Consider the following 18,772-nt stretch of genomic DNA (forward strand, 5'->3'; position numbering starts at 1 on the left):
TTGCTTTTTTGCAGGTTAGAATTGCACACATTTCAGATTCAGAAATAATATCTTTAAGAAAATAGTTTGATTTCATTACTTCTCTTAAGATTGAATGTAAAGCACATTAACTGTCAGTTAGTAGTTACTGATTATTAGTCTTTTTTTTTCTCTTCATAACATGTTATGGGGTGTAACACTTTCAGTGAAAACTGCACAAAGTATTTCTGTTTCATTTTCAGAACTCACGTTCCTTTGTTTTGCTTTTAATAAACTTTAAATTTGGGAATAGTTTTAGATTTATAGAAATATTACAGAAATAGTTAAAAAAAGTTCCCTTGTACCTGTACTCAGTTTTCTCTAATGTTAACATCTTTCATTACCTTTGTCAAAATTAATGAACCAGTTTTGATATATTGTTAACCTAGACTCCATACTTTGTTGTATTTCATTAGTTTTTCCCTAATGTCCTTTTTCTCTTCTAGGGTCTTATCTGGGCTGCCACTTTGGGTGCTTTGTTTTATGCAGAAAGTTTTGAATAATCCTAAATGCACTGCCTTGTCCTTGTCTGCATTAACCTGTGCATATACACCCTTCAACATTGAATCATTGATCTAGAATGCTGCATGAGTATCTTTAAAAATGATTGATTTTAGAAATGCTATAAAGACATACAAGGGGTTGTACTTTTCCCTCCTTTCTTGAGATCAGAGGTGTGCGTGAGATCAGGTGACTTGGAATGGTGCAGTTGTGGCTGCTGTTACTGATGAAAAGTCCATTTCCAACAGTAGTGGTATAGAATGTTGCTATTGCCCACTTCACTGATAGAGGAGGAGGTTGATATGTGATATTATTAACCATGCCTCTAATTCGTTTTATTCTGTGTAATGGTCAACTGCCCATAGAATAGAATAGTGTCTTCATAGATTGCGACCTGTGGAATTTTGATACTGGATGAAACCTTCAAGATCATTTAGTTAAAATCTTTTTGTTTTGGGTTCTGAGAAAACAGAAGCCTAGAAAAGTAAAGTGGCTTTCCTGAGGCTTCCTAATTCTCATATGCTCTTTTATTTAATTATCACAGCAGCAGTGGCATCTCAGAGGAGCCTCTGTCTTCTGTGTGGAGAGCGGGTGTCCAGTTTTCAATCGCATTGGGTCTTATTAAAGAGACATACTGCCGGGTAGCATAAGGAGTTTTCCCGTAACTAAATTACCTTTCATTCCTCAGTAAAAAAGGAAAATGGAGATTAGCTTTAAGGTTTAATGTTTGTAAATAACTTGCTCCTTTGTGATTTTTTTACATATGAAGTTGTTTCTTACAGTAATTTACTAAATGTTGTAGTTTTTTTTTTTGTTCCTCAGGGTCAGATTTTCTGTTACAGTATTTCTTGTTAGCAACTAACGTAAGACTGGAGTACCAAGTAGAAGGGTTTTTGTTTAGTTCTCCTCTCCTGGAGAAGGTGAAGTTTACGAATGTTGTTGAAGCCTGTTACCGAGTCTCCTTGTGACTGTTTCTGCTGCAGTTACTTGCACATTGGGCACGCGAAAGCCGCTCTCCTGAACCAGCACTACCAGGTCAACTTTAAAGGGAAACTGATCATGAGATTCGATGACACAAATCCTGAAAAAGAAAAGGAGGATTTTGAGAAGGTAATTAAAGGTGTAGCGATGACCCTTTGTTGGTAAAGTTAATTAAAATTAGAGGGTGACCTGATACCTTCATGGTGTGAAAATAAATATTGTTCTCATAACTTTTTCTTTTGTTCTTCTATTAAAATATATATTTGTCTGAGACTTAAACCAAGAATTACTCAGTTCCCGTATGAAAAAACTTCAATTTATCTTTTTTTCTCTTCAACTATTATAAAGTTTATTTAAGTGCTACATTTTCTTATAAGTATCAGTTTCTTAAATGAATTGGTTCCTAGAGTCAGATTTCCTTTTTGTTATATAATTTTATAAATGAAGCGAACACTAAGTAGGTATTGGAAAATGTGATGGTTTCCTAGCCTCTTATATCATCTATTTAGAAGCACTAAATTTATTTATATTCAAAGAGAGGACGAATAATTGTCAGCATTGCCAATAATAATCAGCTTTTCCAGAATAAATGGAAAGCACCATGCGATCAGCTTTCTCAGCTGAAAACTTGGAGGCTAGTATAAAATTTCTCTCTCCCTCTCTCTCTTTTTTTTTTTCCTTTTTCTTTTCTGGTCTAATATCATACAACTTCCACAACCATTTTAAGGCACTGTAAGACTAATGGTGTATTATTACGTTTGTCCAAATGCAGTATCAAGGATTGAAAATACACAAGAAAATAACAAGATAAACTGATGATTATTTTGAATTCTTACTGCAGGTTATATTGGAGGATGTTGCAATGTTGCATATCAAACCAGATCAATTTACTTACACCTCGGATCATTTTGAAACTATAATGAAATATGCAGAGAAGCTAATTCAGGAAGGGAAGGCTTATGTCGATGATACTCCTGCTGAGCAGATGAAAGTGGAGCGTGAGCAGAGGATAGAATCCAAACATAGAGAAAACTGTAAGGCACATTTAGTGTTCTGTATTTTAATTGATATTCTTCTTGTATTCTGCTTCAGTAGAAAATTTCTTTTTCTATTGAAAGATGTTGGTTTGAAACACATTTGGGAATGTGTTTCATACATTAATTCATCTCTTAGAAATCTTTTCCCTTTCTCTGCCATCTTTACATTATTACTTATCAGCATCACAAGTGCATGTGAAGTGTGTGTGGTCTCAGCATCTCACTTGTTAGCTGTAGTCTTTTTTTTTTTTGTAGTCTTTTGCATTGCTGTTCAGCTCATGTGAATGATTTCTTCTGCAACTTCTTGTGATTCTCTCAATTTAAATATTTAGCCTTTCTAGTTAGAATGTTTGATAGTAATGTTAGCCATACCCAAATCTTCCTGGCAGCCTGTAAGTGTGAAGATTCTATGTAAGACTCATGCTACCCTGTGCCTGAAATACCACTTGACAAAAAAAGTATGTCTTTGATATTACTTATCCCTGAGCTTCTGAGTCTGGTTATTTTTATTCTGTAATTATGTTGCAGAACATCTTGAGTGTCACATTTAGGAAGAATAGTAGTAAATTCAAATTGTTACGGCAGTCTGTCTTTCTCTCTCACCTCCCCATTTTACAGTTTCTTTACCTTTTCAAAAATAATTAGCAACTGGACTTTAGACCTAACTTGATTCTTTGAGAGTTGATAGTGTGTCCCTTGTATCTTCAGTAGTTTCTGCAGAAGAATCACTGTTTAACAGTTCTTTCTTACTCATACGAGGCATATGAGTCCTAATATAGATAAGACTTATATAGTCAGTGGGGATATATAGAGATTTTTTTTCCACCCCTGGGATAAACTTCTGTCACTCTCTGTTTTCTGTCATCTCTCATTTTTTTTTTCCAAATCTAAGAGCAGCCTGTTTTCCAGTGGAATGGCCAAAGGTGCTTTTGGGGAGCCCACTAGCTCAGGCTCTCGGCCCAAATTGTTTTCTTTGGATGGACATGGGCTGCAGCACCAACACCTGGGCTGGGTCAGACCAGCGTGTCCTCTGGGCATGAGGTGGCAAAGGAACAGAATGCTTCTGCTTCAGACACCCAGTGTTCAATTTGAGGAGGCCTGGCCAGTTGTGCCATGATGGGAACGTGGGAAAACTGGATAAGAGAAACCTTCAGGCCTCAGACATCCACTCTTAGCCTTCACTAGTACTATATTAGTGGAATATATTGACTTCTAAAATAGAGCATATTCAAATGTTTTGTGGGACTTCTTTATTAAAAACAAACATTTTCACTTGGTATCAGATACTGGAACCATTAAGTACTTTTCAACTAGTGGAGTGTGCTTATAATATAAAATCAGAATGGAAAATTTTGTATCAAATTAGAAGACTGTTAAAATAATTTGTTTTCAACCAGATTAGCAATGCTGATTAGGTAAACTGTAGTATAATTCATTTTATAGCTGTGGAGAAGAATCTGCAAATGTGGGAAGAAATGAAAAAAGGAAGCCAGTTTGGTCAGTCCTGTTGTTTACGAGCAAAAATTGACATGAGTAGTAACAATGGGTGCATGAGGGACCCGACACTTTATCGCTGCAAGATTCAGCCCCACCCGAGAACTGGAAATAAATACAAGTAGGTGTATTGCTTTCATTACGCTCAGTAGCTTCCTGTGCTTTTGCTTTGAGGCTCTCTGTAAACACGGGGTGGGAATTACTGCAGAGTAGTCAAGAGATCTGGATCTTTGTTCTTCATGGATTAAATGACCAGTAAAGCAGGTAGCCCAGCCTCTTGGGATGTTACTCACCTGTCAATTAAGGTTATACTAGGTTATTTTTAGGATGGTTTCCATCTATAAAGTTTCTTGAATCTGCCAAAAGTTGCTTTTTATGTATTGATTAGGTATACCATGGTGTGTATTTTTAGATGAAGACACTTCTTTTCCTGTTATAAACTTTGATTCTGCTAGGAGTAAGTTGATTCTTAAATGTGATAGAATTGAAAATTTAAAGAAATATGAACATTATAAAAAATATCATGTGTTTTTTCTACTTTCGGTTGATTTTCTGTGTGGGTTTTCAGGTTAACAGATTTTTTTTTTCCTTTAAATGCCCCTCACTCTGCTATTAATTTATATAATAACCATAGAATATATTTTCTTATGCTTTGAAGAAGCCTACTGCTTACAAATAGTGAATTGTAACTCTTGAAGAGATTGGTGACTATAAATGATTACCTGGTTTGCTAATGTGACTTTCTTTAAACTTGGGGGTGCAAATGTGTATGTAGATAAACGCTTCATGTTTATATGGGTGTGTGTGTGTGTTTATATGTCCTTCATTTTTAACAGGGTATTTACTCCTTGTTTTACTAAACAAATGCTCTGACTACATTTGGAAAAGTGTATTTGGATGTTCATTTTTAGTATCAAATAATCTCAAGCCATAGTGTAGTAGCATCTTAATAAAATTGTATCTTAAAAATTAGAAGGTATAATGCAGTGAGATACACCTTAAAAAATTCAAATGAAAATGGATGTTTTGTGTACATTTTTTAAGACAGAAATTGTTTTTACAACTGTTCCATCTTAAGGGGAATTATCTACTAATTTTCTTCTCTTTTACTTTGTCAGAGAAGGAAAAACACTGTTCTTGAATGCATTTAATTGTGAAGGTATTAAACCTAGAGATTTACTTGTGTGGAATTTAAGATACTGAAAAACTCAATTTCCTCAAAATTATTATTACTTTCCTTCCATGGTATACATTGGCTATTACAGAAATATGATTATAGAATTCACTACACCAATATCCAGTTGTTTTATAAATTGCAAATTAGTCTTATTGTTTGTTTGTTTGTTTGAATGTTGAGTAACTGATTCATTGTCCTCAAAGTCTGTTTTGATGTACTTTGAGTATTATGACTCATAACACCTGTTGTTTTAAGAAACTCTGATTTTGTAAAGGATTATGTTTTAGTATTGGTGCTTATAATGTCTAAGATGAAAAGGGTAAAATTCTTTACTGATTTTCAGAAATACTCTTTTTCTAGTGTTTATCCGACGTATGATTTTGCCTGCCCCATAGTTGACAGCATTGAAGGTGTTACACACGCCCTGAGAACAACAGAATACCATGACAGAGATGAGCAGTTTTACTGGATTATTGAAGCTTTAGGCATAAGAAAACCATTTATTTGGGAATACAGTCGGCTGAATCTCAACAACACAGTGCTGTCCAAAAGAAAACTCACGTGGTTTGTCAATGAAGGACTAGTAGATGGATGGTATGTTTGCTGTTATCTAGAATTGGGAGGCAGTAAGGACATGGTGTGTCACTAATTTTAAACTGCTTGGAGGTTTGGGGAGGATGAATAGGAGGGGTTGAAAGGGTATGCCTATTGGGTTTCTGGTCCTTGTCTTTCTTTTATCCAGTTTCTCAGGTATTCCCTTTTGTTTTAATGCTGCAAACATGGAGTGCCCATGTTTGGGACTAGACAAAGTTTGAAAAATCTCTGAATGAAATCTGTTCAGTTGAGTCACCATACTTACAAGCCTAAGAATATTTTTTTAACCTGAATTAACTAGAATGTGTGTATTTTTATTAGCATCATGTAATAGTGACACATATTAAGTATATATTGAATAATGTGTAATTTTAGATAATTACTCTGGAGCAGAATTTGATAAAGGGCAAGTTTACCTTGGGCCCCATTCAAAGGGTGTTATTGCAAACCTACTGAAAATTGCACATCTCTACAGAATATTAATTAACCAACATATATGTTTTTTACAACCCAGAAGACTTTATAAAGTGCATTTGGACATGAATGCCAGAATAACCATCTCTTATCTGTGTCTCACAGTCATATGTAGAATAGAGACTTGAATGTTAAATGAAAAGCAAATGAGAATGTTGTAATGCTTGGGTTTTCTGTATTTGAAGATGTCACCTATGTGTCCTTTTTCAAATGTGCTTTTACTGTTTGCAGTAGTACATTTATTTTACTTAGTAATAATTGACTAGTAATTAGTGTTCTGCCTAATTATTGTAACCAGCTCTTAGTTCAGATATTTAACAAACTGAATATAATATTCAGAAAGGTATTTTATACTCTCTGCACCTACATGTTAAAAACATCTCCTAGGCTCTTAAAACTTCCCTATTTCCCAGGGATGACCCACGGTTTCCTACAGTTCGTGGTGTGCTGAGAAGAGGGATGACAGTCGAAGGACTAAAACAGTTTATTGCTGCTCAGGTGAGTTATGGTTTCTTTTCCAGCTTCTCTGTTTGGATTTTTAAAAGGATTTAATATCCTTTTGGTCTTTATTCCTGTTCTTTCTGTTCCTTGCTTGTTCCTTAGAATGCAAAAGCAGAGTGTTTTTGAAAAAAATAAACACCAATAATAGTGGAAAGTTGAGGACGTCCTAAACTCCTCTGCTAGGGTTGGACAGGGGCAGCTGTGGTGTTTCTACCCAGTGAAGTGTATGACTGTTGACGCTTAACTGTTCAGGGTAACCAGATTGGCTTGTACACACTTAAGTTTTATATTCCAGTGGAAGTAAACTTGTAATTATTGATTGGGTTTATTTTCTAGCTTGCTTAACGTAAAATATTCTAGTTAATACTTCTTGCCCTTCAAGCCATTTTTTAAATTGTTTTTCTAGGGTTCTTCACGTTCAGTTGTGAACATGGAATGGGACAAAATTTGGGCATTTAACAAAAAGGTACATGTTTTGACTTTTGGTCCTCTTTTCTCTTGTCTAACTGCTAAATAATAGAATACGTGTAGAATTCATTAGTGTGCTCATAGTAGTGAAAACTTTGTATAGAATATTGTAATTTTGCAGATTTTCAGGAAAATGGAATGTTTTACTTTTTTAAACATGTAACGTGCATTAAGCTTATAAACTATACCAAACAAGTAACAATGATCAAAACAAACAAACTTGGGAGTATTAGGGAATGGTAATAGCTTTTTCCTTGAATCTTTTTTGAACACTTTGCATTTCATTTTTCTGCTTTCAAGCTGCGAGCTCTCTGTAAGAAGGTATTACTTAATGCTTTTATTTGCCTTACTTATTTAGCACATAGCTTTTAGCATATTACATGTTATAACTTGAGATGTTATATAGCTTTGAAGCACAATCACATTTATATAAGGGACTTGCTTATACAAACCCACTGAAAATGCATTATTCCTAGTTTAAAAAAACGTGTCCTCTAGTTTTCTTAGTGGCAAAGGGAAGACTTGGCTAACTCCATTCACCTGTTCCCTTGTGTACTTAGAGGACATAGTCTTAAAGAAACATGTTTCGTTGAATAATATCAAAGGTTTGTTAATTATAATTCCTGTGTATTATTGAATCTAGCTTTAAGAAAAAAACTGTCTTGAATAAAAGTCAAATGAGGAATACTGCATATTGACCTTGTTAATTGGAAGCAGATGCTTAGACACTATAATAAGGCAAATCATTAAAGTGCCATGTTTTAAACTATGGTTTCTGTGATTGTGTTCTGTAAATTCTTTTTTTTTTTTAATTTGTATTGCTGCTTGATTGTGCTGATGCCTTGCTTCAAAAAATAGATGCTTGTCTCGCATGTGTCTTGAATTTATTTTCTTTAGTCTTTTGTGTTTAGTCAGTTTTTGGATACATAAGGGAATTATTAATTGGTTCTCTTTGTTGCTGCAGTTACTAATAAATACACTCGAAATTAACAGGCAAAGTTAACATTGGTATTTGTTACATTAATAACCCATGTACACTTGGGTTCAAATATGAGAAATACATTTCACTACAGGCCAATAATTCTGTAGGGTCTGTTAAGTGAACACCATATTCCCCTATCTTTCCTTCCATTTTCTTTCCTTAGATAAATCACATTCAGCTCTTTCAGACAATTTTTTTGGTATTAGTTGCCTGTATCTCTAAATGATGTGTGTGTTGCTACTTCTTGATTTTTGTTTGTTTGTTTGTTTTAGGCATCATCACAATGGAAGATGAAAATTTAGGTGGTCTGCTTTTTCTCATAACTTGTGGGCTTTCTTGTGGCTAATTGTTTCATTTTGTTTCCCTCATTTATTTCATTTTCTCATTCTGTCTTGGACTCTCCACAAGCTGTCTAAATTTTCTACCAGAATGTTCACACGCCTCAGGTATTTTTTCACCCTGGAGACTTCTCTGCCAGGGCCTTTGGGGCTGCGCACATCTGATCCAGATGAGAGAATTGCTAACTTCTGAAGCCCTGCCGTCTTCACAGGTCATTCTTCCTCCTCATCCTGGAAATTCCCTGTGCTTTTGTTCTGAGCTGGGTCATCTGGTTCATGGGTCTTCCTTTTCTTTTTCTTGCCTTTTTGCTTTGCTGTACTGTATCCTCTGTAGCTCCCTGGGAAGGGGAGCATGGGATGAAGATTGTTGAGACGGTGTACAGGAACAGCTTCTTCACTTTGAAATTTCACAGTGATGTGCCTTGGGCTGGGTCTGTTTTCATTCCTATGCATTGGAAGAACATGTGGCTTCCAGACTGAAAACTCATTGCTTCAGTTCTGGGAAATTTTCTTGAAGTCTGTTTTTTTTTTTTTTCTCTACTGTTTTGTCTGTCTTCTTTCTGAAATGTTTCTTGAGCACATGTTGGGCCTCTTGGACTATTTCTCTAGTTTCTTTTCTCTCTTATTTTCCATCTCATCTTTTGGCTCTCCTTTCTGGTAGATGTACTCAGCCCTGTCTTATCAGCTTCTATTGAGCTTTTCATTCATGCTCTCTTATTTCCAAGATTTCTCTTTTGTGCTCTGAATTTTCAGAATAACTTCCTGTTCTATTTCATGGTTGTAATATTATCAAATGGCATTTTTTCCCCCATGTAACATCTCTTTCCTCCAGGTTGTTTATTTTGGTTTTTCTTTGATAATAAAGGCATTTCTCAGATACCTGGCTGGTGAGCCTTGGTTATCTGCTCATCTTTAACACATTGACTGAGAGAGGGTTAAAGAAGACTAGGCTTGTCAGCTGTACCCCTCTGTAAGGTAGTCTGGTGGGGCCAATTAGTTGAAAAGCCTCCATTCAGTAACTTTCTATCTTATCTCTTAGACTAGGCAGTTTTTCCAGAAGAATTTCTTTAAGCTGCCAGAAGTGTGAAGGCCTGACTGCCAGGGTTTTGGAGCTGACCAGGGGAAGACTCGAGCCTTGATACCTAATATTACACCTTTTCTTAATACCCTGGTCTTAGTGCAGAACCCTCACCTTCAGAGGAAGAGACTCTGGACTCTTTGGAGTAATTTGAAACCACTGATCCAAAGATTTTGAGAATTGTGTACAATTTTAGACTGAAAAAAACTTAAATTTTTTTTATTTTTGGCCATGCTATGTGACATACAGGATCTTAGTCTCCCACCCAGGGATGGAACCTGTATGCCCTGCATTGGGAGCATAGACTCCAGACTCCACTGGACTGCCAGGGAACTCCCAAGACTTTAAAATCTTCTAGTCAAGAATTCTCAAACTTGTCTGATCCTAATCATCCTGTGGAATGCTTGTTTAAAAACAAATTTCTAGACTTTACTTCAGATCATTAGAATCATAGTCCTTCAGGGTTAAGTGGCCTAAAAATCTGTGCCAACAGGCTTCCTTGGTTGCTCAGTGGTAAAGAATCTGCCTGCTGACGCAGGAAACACGGGTTTGATCCCTGGTCTGGGAAGATCCCACACGTGTGGAGCAGCCAAGCTCCTGCGCCACAACTATTGAGGCCTTGCTCTAGAGGCTGAGATCCGCAACCACTGAAGCCTGCACGCCCCGGAGCCTGTGCCAGCAAGAAGAGAAGCCACTACAGTGAGAAGCCCATGCCCACAGCTAGAGAGCAGCCCCCGCTTGCTGCAAGCAGAGAGAAAGCCCGTGTGGCAACGAAGACCTGGCACAGCCAGTAAATAAATAAATAAAATTTAAAAAATTCTGTGCCAGCCGGTGCCCTAAGTGATCATTGTTATTCAAGTGTGAGAAACTGTCTTCTGCTCTCTTTGTCAGTTTGAGGGAACTGAACTGCACTGAACTGAAGTAAGTTTCTCAGGTTGGGTCAGCTAGATTTAACATCTTTAAAAGGAGAAATTGTATCTTACTGGCGTAAGTAACTGAACTGAGTAGTCACAAATTAAATCTGTGATCATTCTAACTCAGTAGACGCTGCAGGAAGGAACCCCTTAACCAACAAGGATGACTTTAAAACCTCAGGGAAGGACACAATGAAACAGTTTAGGAGGAGGCTGATGCTGATTTAGTACTGGCATGAAATGTTAATATAAGCAGGTAAGGAGTAGCAATCAAGGTGAAGTTAGATGGCTTTTCAGACTTTTCTTTCTGACCCTCTGCACATGGTTTCTTCTCTAAGTATATCAGAGTTTTACAGAGAAGCAGAAAAATGCTCTCAAAGCAATCAACAATAGCACAATACCAGCCAAACAATAGCAACAACAAAAAACCCAATATAAACCCAAACAAACAGAACCAGGTTTAATTAGCCATACCACTATTTCCTGCATCCTTCTAATGGGAAAAAAGTGACTGTTACTACTTTAGTTATCTATTTGACTTGTCATGTGCTTCTGTCTACATTTTTCCTGCAAATGCTTTCTCTAAATACTGCTGTTGTGATTGGTCATCATGGATAGTTTTAAATTGAATAGAGAAGTGAGAAAAATACACCAGATCCAGAAGGGGATGCTGCTCCTGTTTTGGTGGTAGAGGAAGTTAGAATGTAATGGTTACCACCATTCATTCATTTCACCTGGGAATACGTATCCATTTCGTGTAAGTTCCAGGCCCTTGCTAGGTACTGGAAACACAGTGGTCCCTATATATATGTGTGTGTGTGTGTATATATATATAGCATGCAGACCAGGAGAAATACCGCGTTTACTTTTAATCTATAAAATTGCCTTATTATAGTGACCTAATGCTATTTGCTTTTGATGGTGGTGTGTTGCCTAACACTGCTTATAGAAAATATCTCTATTCCTTCACAACAGTCTTCTCTAACAATACAAAATGGAGTATCACATTTACCTGTAGGATTGCTATATCACCCCACAAGATAATTTTGCTTTCAAATACCAGAGTTAAAAAATTATTTTCAAAATATTTCTTCTCATATTATGCTTTAACTATTGGTTTCTTTTCACTTGTCGGTAGTTTTTCTTGGAGAGGAACTCTAAATTCTTCAGGTAGTCTTTGCTTATGATTATTGTTTTTTTCCCTACTTGACTGCTTAAACATTAGATAACAGTTAGCAGGTAAACCAAAAATTAGTAAATGCAGTAACAAAGAATACCAGTTAGTAGTCCTGTGCTATTACTTATTTTATTGATGAAGTTTTTAAAAAATTTGTGACTTGTTTTAACACAAGGATGCCTTTGTTGCAGGTTATTGACCCAGTGGCTCCACGATACGTTGCATTACTGAAGAAAGAGGTGGTCCCAGTGAACATCCCCGAGGCCCAGGAGGAGATGAAGGAAGTTGCCAAACACCCGAAGGTCTCTGTCCAGTTTCACCAGTGATGTCCTATCTGTTAAAAAGGGCGCAGGATAATCATGGGGAAAGTGTGCTGAGGTGGCAGTAGCGTGACTTGGGGATAATTTCTATCCAGCATCATTTGTCAGGATTTCACACTAATTTTTAAGTTTTCTTCAAATTTTTTATACAATTTTTAAAGGTTGCTTTCTGTTTATGGGCTTCCTTGGTGTCTCAGATGGTAAAAAAATCTGCCTGCAAGGCAGGAGACCTGAGTTCGATCTTTGGGTTGGGATGATCCCCTGGAGGAGGGAATGGCTACCCACTCCAGCATTCTTGCCTGGAGAATCCCCATGGACAGAGGAGCCTGGTGGGCTACAGTCCATAGGGTCGCAAAGAGTCGGACACGACTGAGTGACTAACACTTTTTGTTTACAGTTACTGCAGGATGGCTGTATTCCCCTGTTGTGCATCCTTGAGCCTCTCCTACGCCTGTTAGTTTGTATCTCTCACTCCCTCACCCCTGTATCATCCTGCCCCTGCCTGTTCTCCACTGGTAACCACTAGTTTGCTGTCTGTGTCTGTGAGTCTGCTTTGTTGTTGTTGTTGTTGTTGTTATATTCACTAGTTTGTTCTGTTTTTTAGATTCCCCATAGAAGTAATATCACGCAGTGTATCACTTTACTTTACTTTGTTTTTATCTGACTGACTTTGCTGAGCGTGATGCCCCTCATGTCCATCCATGTTGCTGCAGATGACAAAATCTTCTCTTTTTTATGACTGAATAGTATTCCTGTGTGTGTGTGTGTGTGTGTGTGTGTGTGTGTATACACACCACATTTTCTTAACCATGTATCTGTTGATGGGCATTTAGGTTGCTTCCATTTCTCTGCAATTGTAAGTGATGCTGCTGTGCACATTGGGGTTCATGTATCTTTTTGAGTTAGTGTTTTGGGTTTTTTGGGATATACCCAGGAGTGGAATTGCTGAGTCATATGGTAGTTCTATGTTTAGTTTTTGAGAACCCTCCATACTGTTTTCCACAGTGGCCGTACCAATTTACATTCCCATCAGCAGTGTGCAAAGGTTCTCTTTTTTCCACATACTCACCAACATTTGCTGTTTGTGTTCTTTTTTTGATGATCGCCATTCTCAAAGGTGTGAGGTGATGTCTCATTGTGGTTTTAATTTGTATTTCCCTGATGATTAGTGATATTGAGCATCTTTTCATATACCTGTTGGCCGTTTGCATTTTCTCTTTGGCACAACATCTGTTTGCTTCTTCTGTCCATTTTTAAATTGGCATTTTTGTTTTCTTGATGTTGGACTGTATGGGCTATTTGAGAATTTGACGCTAAGTGAAAAGTAAATGATTTTGTGGATTTCTTACTGAGGAAGTTTATTCTAGTAGTAGTATTAATACTGTCCATAGCACATCATGCAGAACTGTTACACTCAGTTGGTGCCTATTTTTTATTTTGTAGAAATAGCACATTAGTGTATAATAAGAATTTATTTCTTCCTGGAGATTTTACATAATCCCTGCTCTTATCTCTGTGTGAAAGCTGAAGATACATTTTTTATTAACTGGGTTGCTCACTGTTGCCTTTGCCTTTAAGCCAAAACATTTGACCTAGTAGTATTGAATCAGAGCTGTGTGCAGAGTCTGTCACACAGCCATTGGCTTTGATTTTGAAAACATCAGTGAAGTGAAAATGATACCTATTTGTCTAAATTGTGACTATAAATCTTAAATACAAGTAGCAGACAGTTTGTCTTAGATAAGCCATGGTTGTTGTCTCACATGGTCATGACTGCTAGGTTGATAATCTTGAAGCAAAAATAGATACTTTTTTTCCAGTTTTGTGAGTTGTCTATAAATATCCTTGTTATATAATGAAGCTTATATCTGTGGACTAACTCAGTCGTGTACTAATCTACCTATAACTATGCTATGCTCAGAGACTAACTCACATACAAGAGAATGTACTTCATTGTTGCTGTTTAGTCGCTCAATTGTGTCCAGCTCTTTGGGATCTCGTGGACTGTGGCCCCCAGGCTCCTCTGTCCATGGGATTTCCCAGGCGAGCATACTGGAGTGGGTTGCCATTTCCTTCTCCAGGGGATATGCTTCATGAAGAGCTATAAATGTTCTGAGTTGTGGCTTTGTGATTGCCTTTCTCTGTATGACATTAGCTTCTTTTAATTTTGAAGACTTTGTTTAGTGATACGCCTAATAAGATTTGGGGAATGTGTGTCTCTCTGTGTGATTGATTTGGCTTTACCTTTGCCTTTTTTTTTATCTGATTGGTTCAACCAGGTGAATGGTGGTTCCTGATATGTCATATCGCCCACTACAGTTAGCTTAAATGTGAAGCCAACTTAATGTTTTAAAATCGAAACAGTGATAATAAAGCTTTTAAGGGTGCTTATTTGTTAAAATGGTAGTTATAGTCAGATAGCTTAGTTAATAGTTAAAGAATACGTAATAATAAAGAATAGGTAATAGTTAAGTAATTGATTAGGAAGCACTGATGACTGTACCACCCAGTTTGACCTGTGGAATTTTCATTATCATTTTCCTCACAAAATGTTCTATATTTAGCCTGTCTGTATTCTGTTCTGAGCCCAGCATAGCATAAGTTGTTGCAGCATACTGATTTTCCTCAAGGACATTGGTTCATTCAATGAACAGTTATTAAATACTGGTTATTTAAGATTTATTCGAAGGATTTTCTTATACTTCTTGATTTTGCTCAAACAAGAATCTGAAATTTAACCAATGTAGCATTCTTTTTATTCTGCATGTCTCTTTTCTTCATATAATACATACTGAAATGGCAGAAAGTGTATTTTTCTTACATGTATACTGCTGTCCTTAAAATTTGTCTCTAAAACGTGAAACGTCTATTGTTTCCTGCTAGGATGACATCTGTTCCTATAGTGTTGTACAGCCACTGATGAGAAATGACTTTTATTTTCCCCTTTGCTGCAAAAGCAGTGAGATTTTGAGTCTAGCTGAGCAGATTCTGGTTGGAGGGACACAGAAAAGTACTGCTTCAGCCCTAAAAACAAAGAATGAGTGTTTTAGGCTGGAAGTAATCTTGGGGCAGACCACCTCATCTGACTCGATTACATTATTATGCAGGCATCTGCCCCAGGGTCATTTAACTGGGAATCAGATTGATACAGAGGACTTCTGTTTGTGTGAAGAAATAAAATGAATGAATATAAATTTGCATATTGAGTTCAGTAGTTGAATGTTTCAACCAACACACTGTCTCTTTTTTTTTTTATCAATCAGAATCCTGATGTTGGCTTGAAGCCTGTGTGGTATAGTTCTAAGGTTTTCATCGAAGGGGCTGATGCAGAGACATTGTCAGAGGGTGAGATGGTTACATTTATAAACTGGGGCAACATCAACATTACTAAAATACACAAGTAAGAACTTTTTGTTTGTTTTCAGATAAATATGGGAGAGAAGTCTGTGATGTTTATTGATTTATTGAAAATTACCTAATTCAGACCCATTCATGATGCTGGCTATTAAATCTCCCCATGCATAGATGCTGCAAATTTTGGACACATTAAATTTTTTTCCCCATATATGTTTCAGTATATTTATAGAGTATCAGGGTATCTTTTGCTTGTGATGTTGGAAATGACTTCCGTGCTTAGTCACTCAGTCGTGTCCAGTTCTTTGCAACTCTGTAGACTGTAGCCCTCCAGGCTTCTCTGTCCATGGGGATTCCCCAGGCAAGAATACTGGAGTGGGTTATTATGCCCTCCTCCAGGGAGTCTTACCAACCCAGGGATCAAACCCAGGTCTCCTGAATTGCAGGCAGATTCTTTACCATCTGAGCCGCCAGGGAAGCCTGAAAATGACTACATGTAGATATAAAAAATAGTTCTACTATTTTGGGCCCCCCTTTTATTATTTAATTCTCAGTATACAATTGCATGATGGGAGAGATCCTTGGGACAGAATTTGTATTATAGCATTCTTTATCCTAAAATCTACTTTAAATTTATTTAGCTTGCCAGTTATTATAGTGGGACATAGTATGTTAAGATTAATTTAGTAGACTGAAATCTCAGTTGTCCCGTCATTACATATATTTCAAGTCATTGCTAAATGTTTTGAAAACAGTATTTTGGCTTTTTTAATGCTTACTTCAGGTGACTTTAAGATTCCTAAACATGTTCATGTTCTTTATTAGATGTATGTGGGTTTGGCACATACTACTATCTTGATAGCAGGGGTTATATTTTATTCATCTCTTAACTAGTTTGTGTCTGGTACCTACCAGAAACTCAGAAAGTGATTGAAATTTTTCCAAAGAAAATTCCGTATTTACTATAGGCAGAGAACAAAATAATGCACTTTTGACAGTGAAGGTTTATTTTCTTAAACTACTTTTCAATCTTATTTTTAGAAGTGCAGAAGGCAAAATTGTCTCTCTCGATGCAAAATTGAATTTAGAGAACAAAGACTACAAGAAAACCACTAAGATCACTTGGCTTGCAGAGACCGAACATGCTCTTCCTGTCCCAGCAATCTGTGTCACTTACGAGCACTTGATCACGAAGCCCGTGCTGGGAAAAGATGAGGACTTTAAGCAGTATGTCAACAAAAACAGTAAGGTAGCCTCCTAAAAGAAACCCTGTTTCATCTCCCTCTGTGTTGTATTTTCTTTAGAATTAAAAACAAAAAATATTATTTATTTACTCTTGGCTGTCCTTGGTCTTCATTGCTCTGAGGGCTTTTCTCTAGTTGCAGTGCGTGTGAGTGGGGCTGCTCTGTAGTCGCGGTACGTGGGCTTCTCGTTGCGGTGGCTTCTCTTGTGGAGCATGGCCCTGGGGCACGCAGGCTTCAGTAGTTGTGGGACGTGGCCTAAGTAGTTGCGGCTCCCAGGCGCTAGACTCAGTAGCTGTGGTACATGGGCTTAGTTGCTCCAGGGCATGTGTAATCTTCTGGACCAAGAATTGCTCTTGTGTCTGCTGCATTGGCAGGCAGGTTCTTATCCACTGTACCACCAGGAAAAAGCCCAGTGCTCTGATAATTTTAAGACAGTGTATTTTGGCCTAATATCATCTTTACAGCATGAAGAACTAATGCTGGGGGATCCCTGCCTTAAGGATTTGAAAAAAGGAGACATTATACAACTCCAGAGAAGAGGCTTCTTCATATGTGATCAACCTTATGAACCCGTTAGGTAAATAATGTAACCAGACATTTAAATGAAAATGCTTTAAGTTCTTAGAGTAAATAATATTTCAGAAGATGAAGTGCCACTAAAATAATGTACCTGACATTATTCCCTGTTCCTGTTTCATTTGTTACTCTGTATTTTTTTAGACTTTATTATAACAAGTGTTAACATTGAAATAGCATAATATTAACAACTTTTACTTCTAAAACTAAACCATCTTATAATACATCTTCATGTGGTCCAAGTAACAAGAAAAAATTTCAGTGTTATCTTTGGATTAAATTATAACTTAACTACCTTTTCTTTATTGTGTATTTTGATTAGGTATATTGTAAAATATAAATAGTGCAACAGGGCCCAGAGGAATGGGAGACTGGAAAGTGATAAAGAGTACAAAGTTTCTTTTTAGGGTGATGTAAATGTTTTAAAATTAGATAGTAGTGATGGTTGCACATATGTAGCCATTGAATTGTATATTTTCAAACAGTGGATTTTTTTGGTATGTGAATTATATCTTGGTAAGGCCATATTAATGGCAGCCCACTCCAGTATTCTTGCCTGGAGAATCCCATGGACAGAGGAGCCTAGTAGGCTACAGTCCATGGCGTCAGTAAGAGTCAGACACAACTGAGCGACTTCACATTCACTTTTCACTTTCATGCATTGGAGAAGGAAATGGCAACCCACTCCAGTGTTCTTGCCTGGAGAATCCCAGGGACAGAGGAGCCTGGCGGGCTGCTGTCTATGGGGTCACACAGAGTCGGACATGACTGAAGCGACTTAGCAGCAGCAGCAAGGCCAATTAAAATATACTGAAGAGATATATAGGATTCTATTGTTACCAAATTCTCTTATTTTTACTCTGTGGCCTTTACTATAAAATTTGAAATTTTTTTTTTTTTGCATGTGGATAGTCTTAGGGGTGGTGGATTCTGCTAACTACTGTACCCTTTAGAATTGAGAAATTCTAATAAAATAAATGTTTTATAGAAATTCTTCTGCTTACAAGCAGATTAGTTGTGGTATGTGTATGCATTTCCTTTAAATCAAGAGTGAGACATGAATATCCACTAATGCCATTTCTGGTGGCCAGAGTAGATATACCTATGTCCTGGACTTATTTAGCAGGTTTATATCCATGAAAGTTCATAAATTGAAAGTTTATGATTAGCACTGTCAATTTTTATTTATATGTTTGTTTTTAAACTACTCTGAAGAAACTCGGATGTGAATAAGAGAAGGGACTTATACTTTGAAAAGCATTAACAGTGCCATTGAATTAATCCAGGAATTCACTTGCTGTTCAGATAAACTTTTTTGTTCCTTCATTTTCTTTTTAGTCCATATAGCTGCATAGAGGCCCCATGCATTCTGATATACATTCCTGATGGACATACGAAGGAAATGCCAACATCTGGGTCAAAGGAAAAGACCAAAGTGGAAACAACAAAGAATGAGGCAAGTAATTGACTTCTATGGATATGTGTCTAATCAGTGATCCTAGGATTTAGACTTTATTTCTTTTTCTTTGCTTTTAAATAAAGTC

The 18,772-nt window shown here is 36.9% G+C and overlaps 1 protein-coding gene across 1 annotated transcript in view; it reads left to right on the forward strand.

The window, feature by feature from the left end:
• EPRS1 (glutamyl-prolyl-tRNA synthetase 1) overlaps positions 1 to 18,772 on the forward strand; it is a 64,686-nt gene that overhangs the window by 13,754 nt on the left and 32,160 nt on the right. Inside the window, exons 7-17 of the mRNA XM_005905563.2 lie at positions 1,503 to 1,629; positions 2,342 to 2,534; positions 3,981 to 4,152; positions 5,569 to 5,802; positions 6,690 to 6,774; positions 7,184 to 7,243; positions 11,926 to 12,036; positions 15,318 to 15,454; positions 16,450 to 16,657; positions 17,117 to 17,229; positions 18,567 to 18,684. Coding sequence (XP_005905625.2) covers positions 1,503 to 1,629; positions 2,342 to 2,534; positions 3,981 to 4,152; positions 5,569 to 5,802; positions 6,690 to 6,774; positions 7,184 to 7,243; positions 11,926 to 12,036; positions 15,318 to 15,454; positions 16,450 to 16,657; positions 17,117 to 17,229; positions 18,567 to 18,684 — 1,558 coding nt within the window. The remainder of the gene's footprint in view (positions 1 to 1,502; positions 1,630 to 2,341; positions 2,535 to 3,980; positions 4,153 to 5,568; positions 5,803 to 6,689; positions 6,775 to 7,183; positions 7,244 to 11,925; positions 12,037 to 15,317; positions 15,455 to 16,449; positions 16,658 to 17,116; positions 17,230 to 18,566; positions 18,685 to 18,772) is intronic.

Source organism: Bos mutus, chromosome 16, assembly GCF_027580195.1.
Source record: "Bos mutus isolate GX-2022 chromosome 16, NWIPB_WYAK_1.1, whole genome shotgun sequence".
In the NCBI taxonomy this organism is placed as follows: domain Eukaryota; kingdom Metazoa; phylum Chordata; class Mammalia; order Artiodactyla; family Bovidae; genus Bos; species Bos mutus.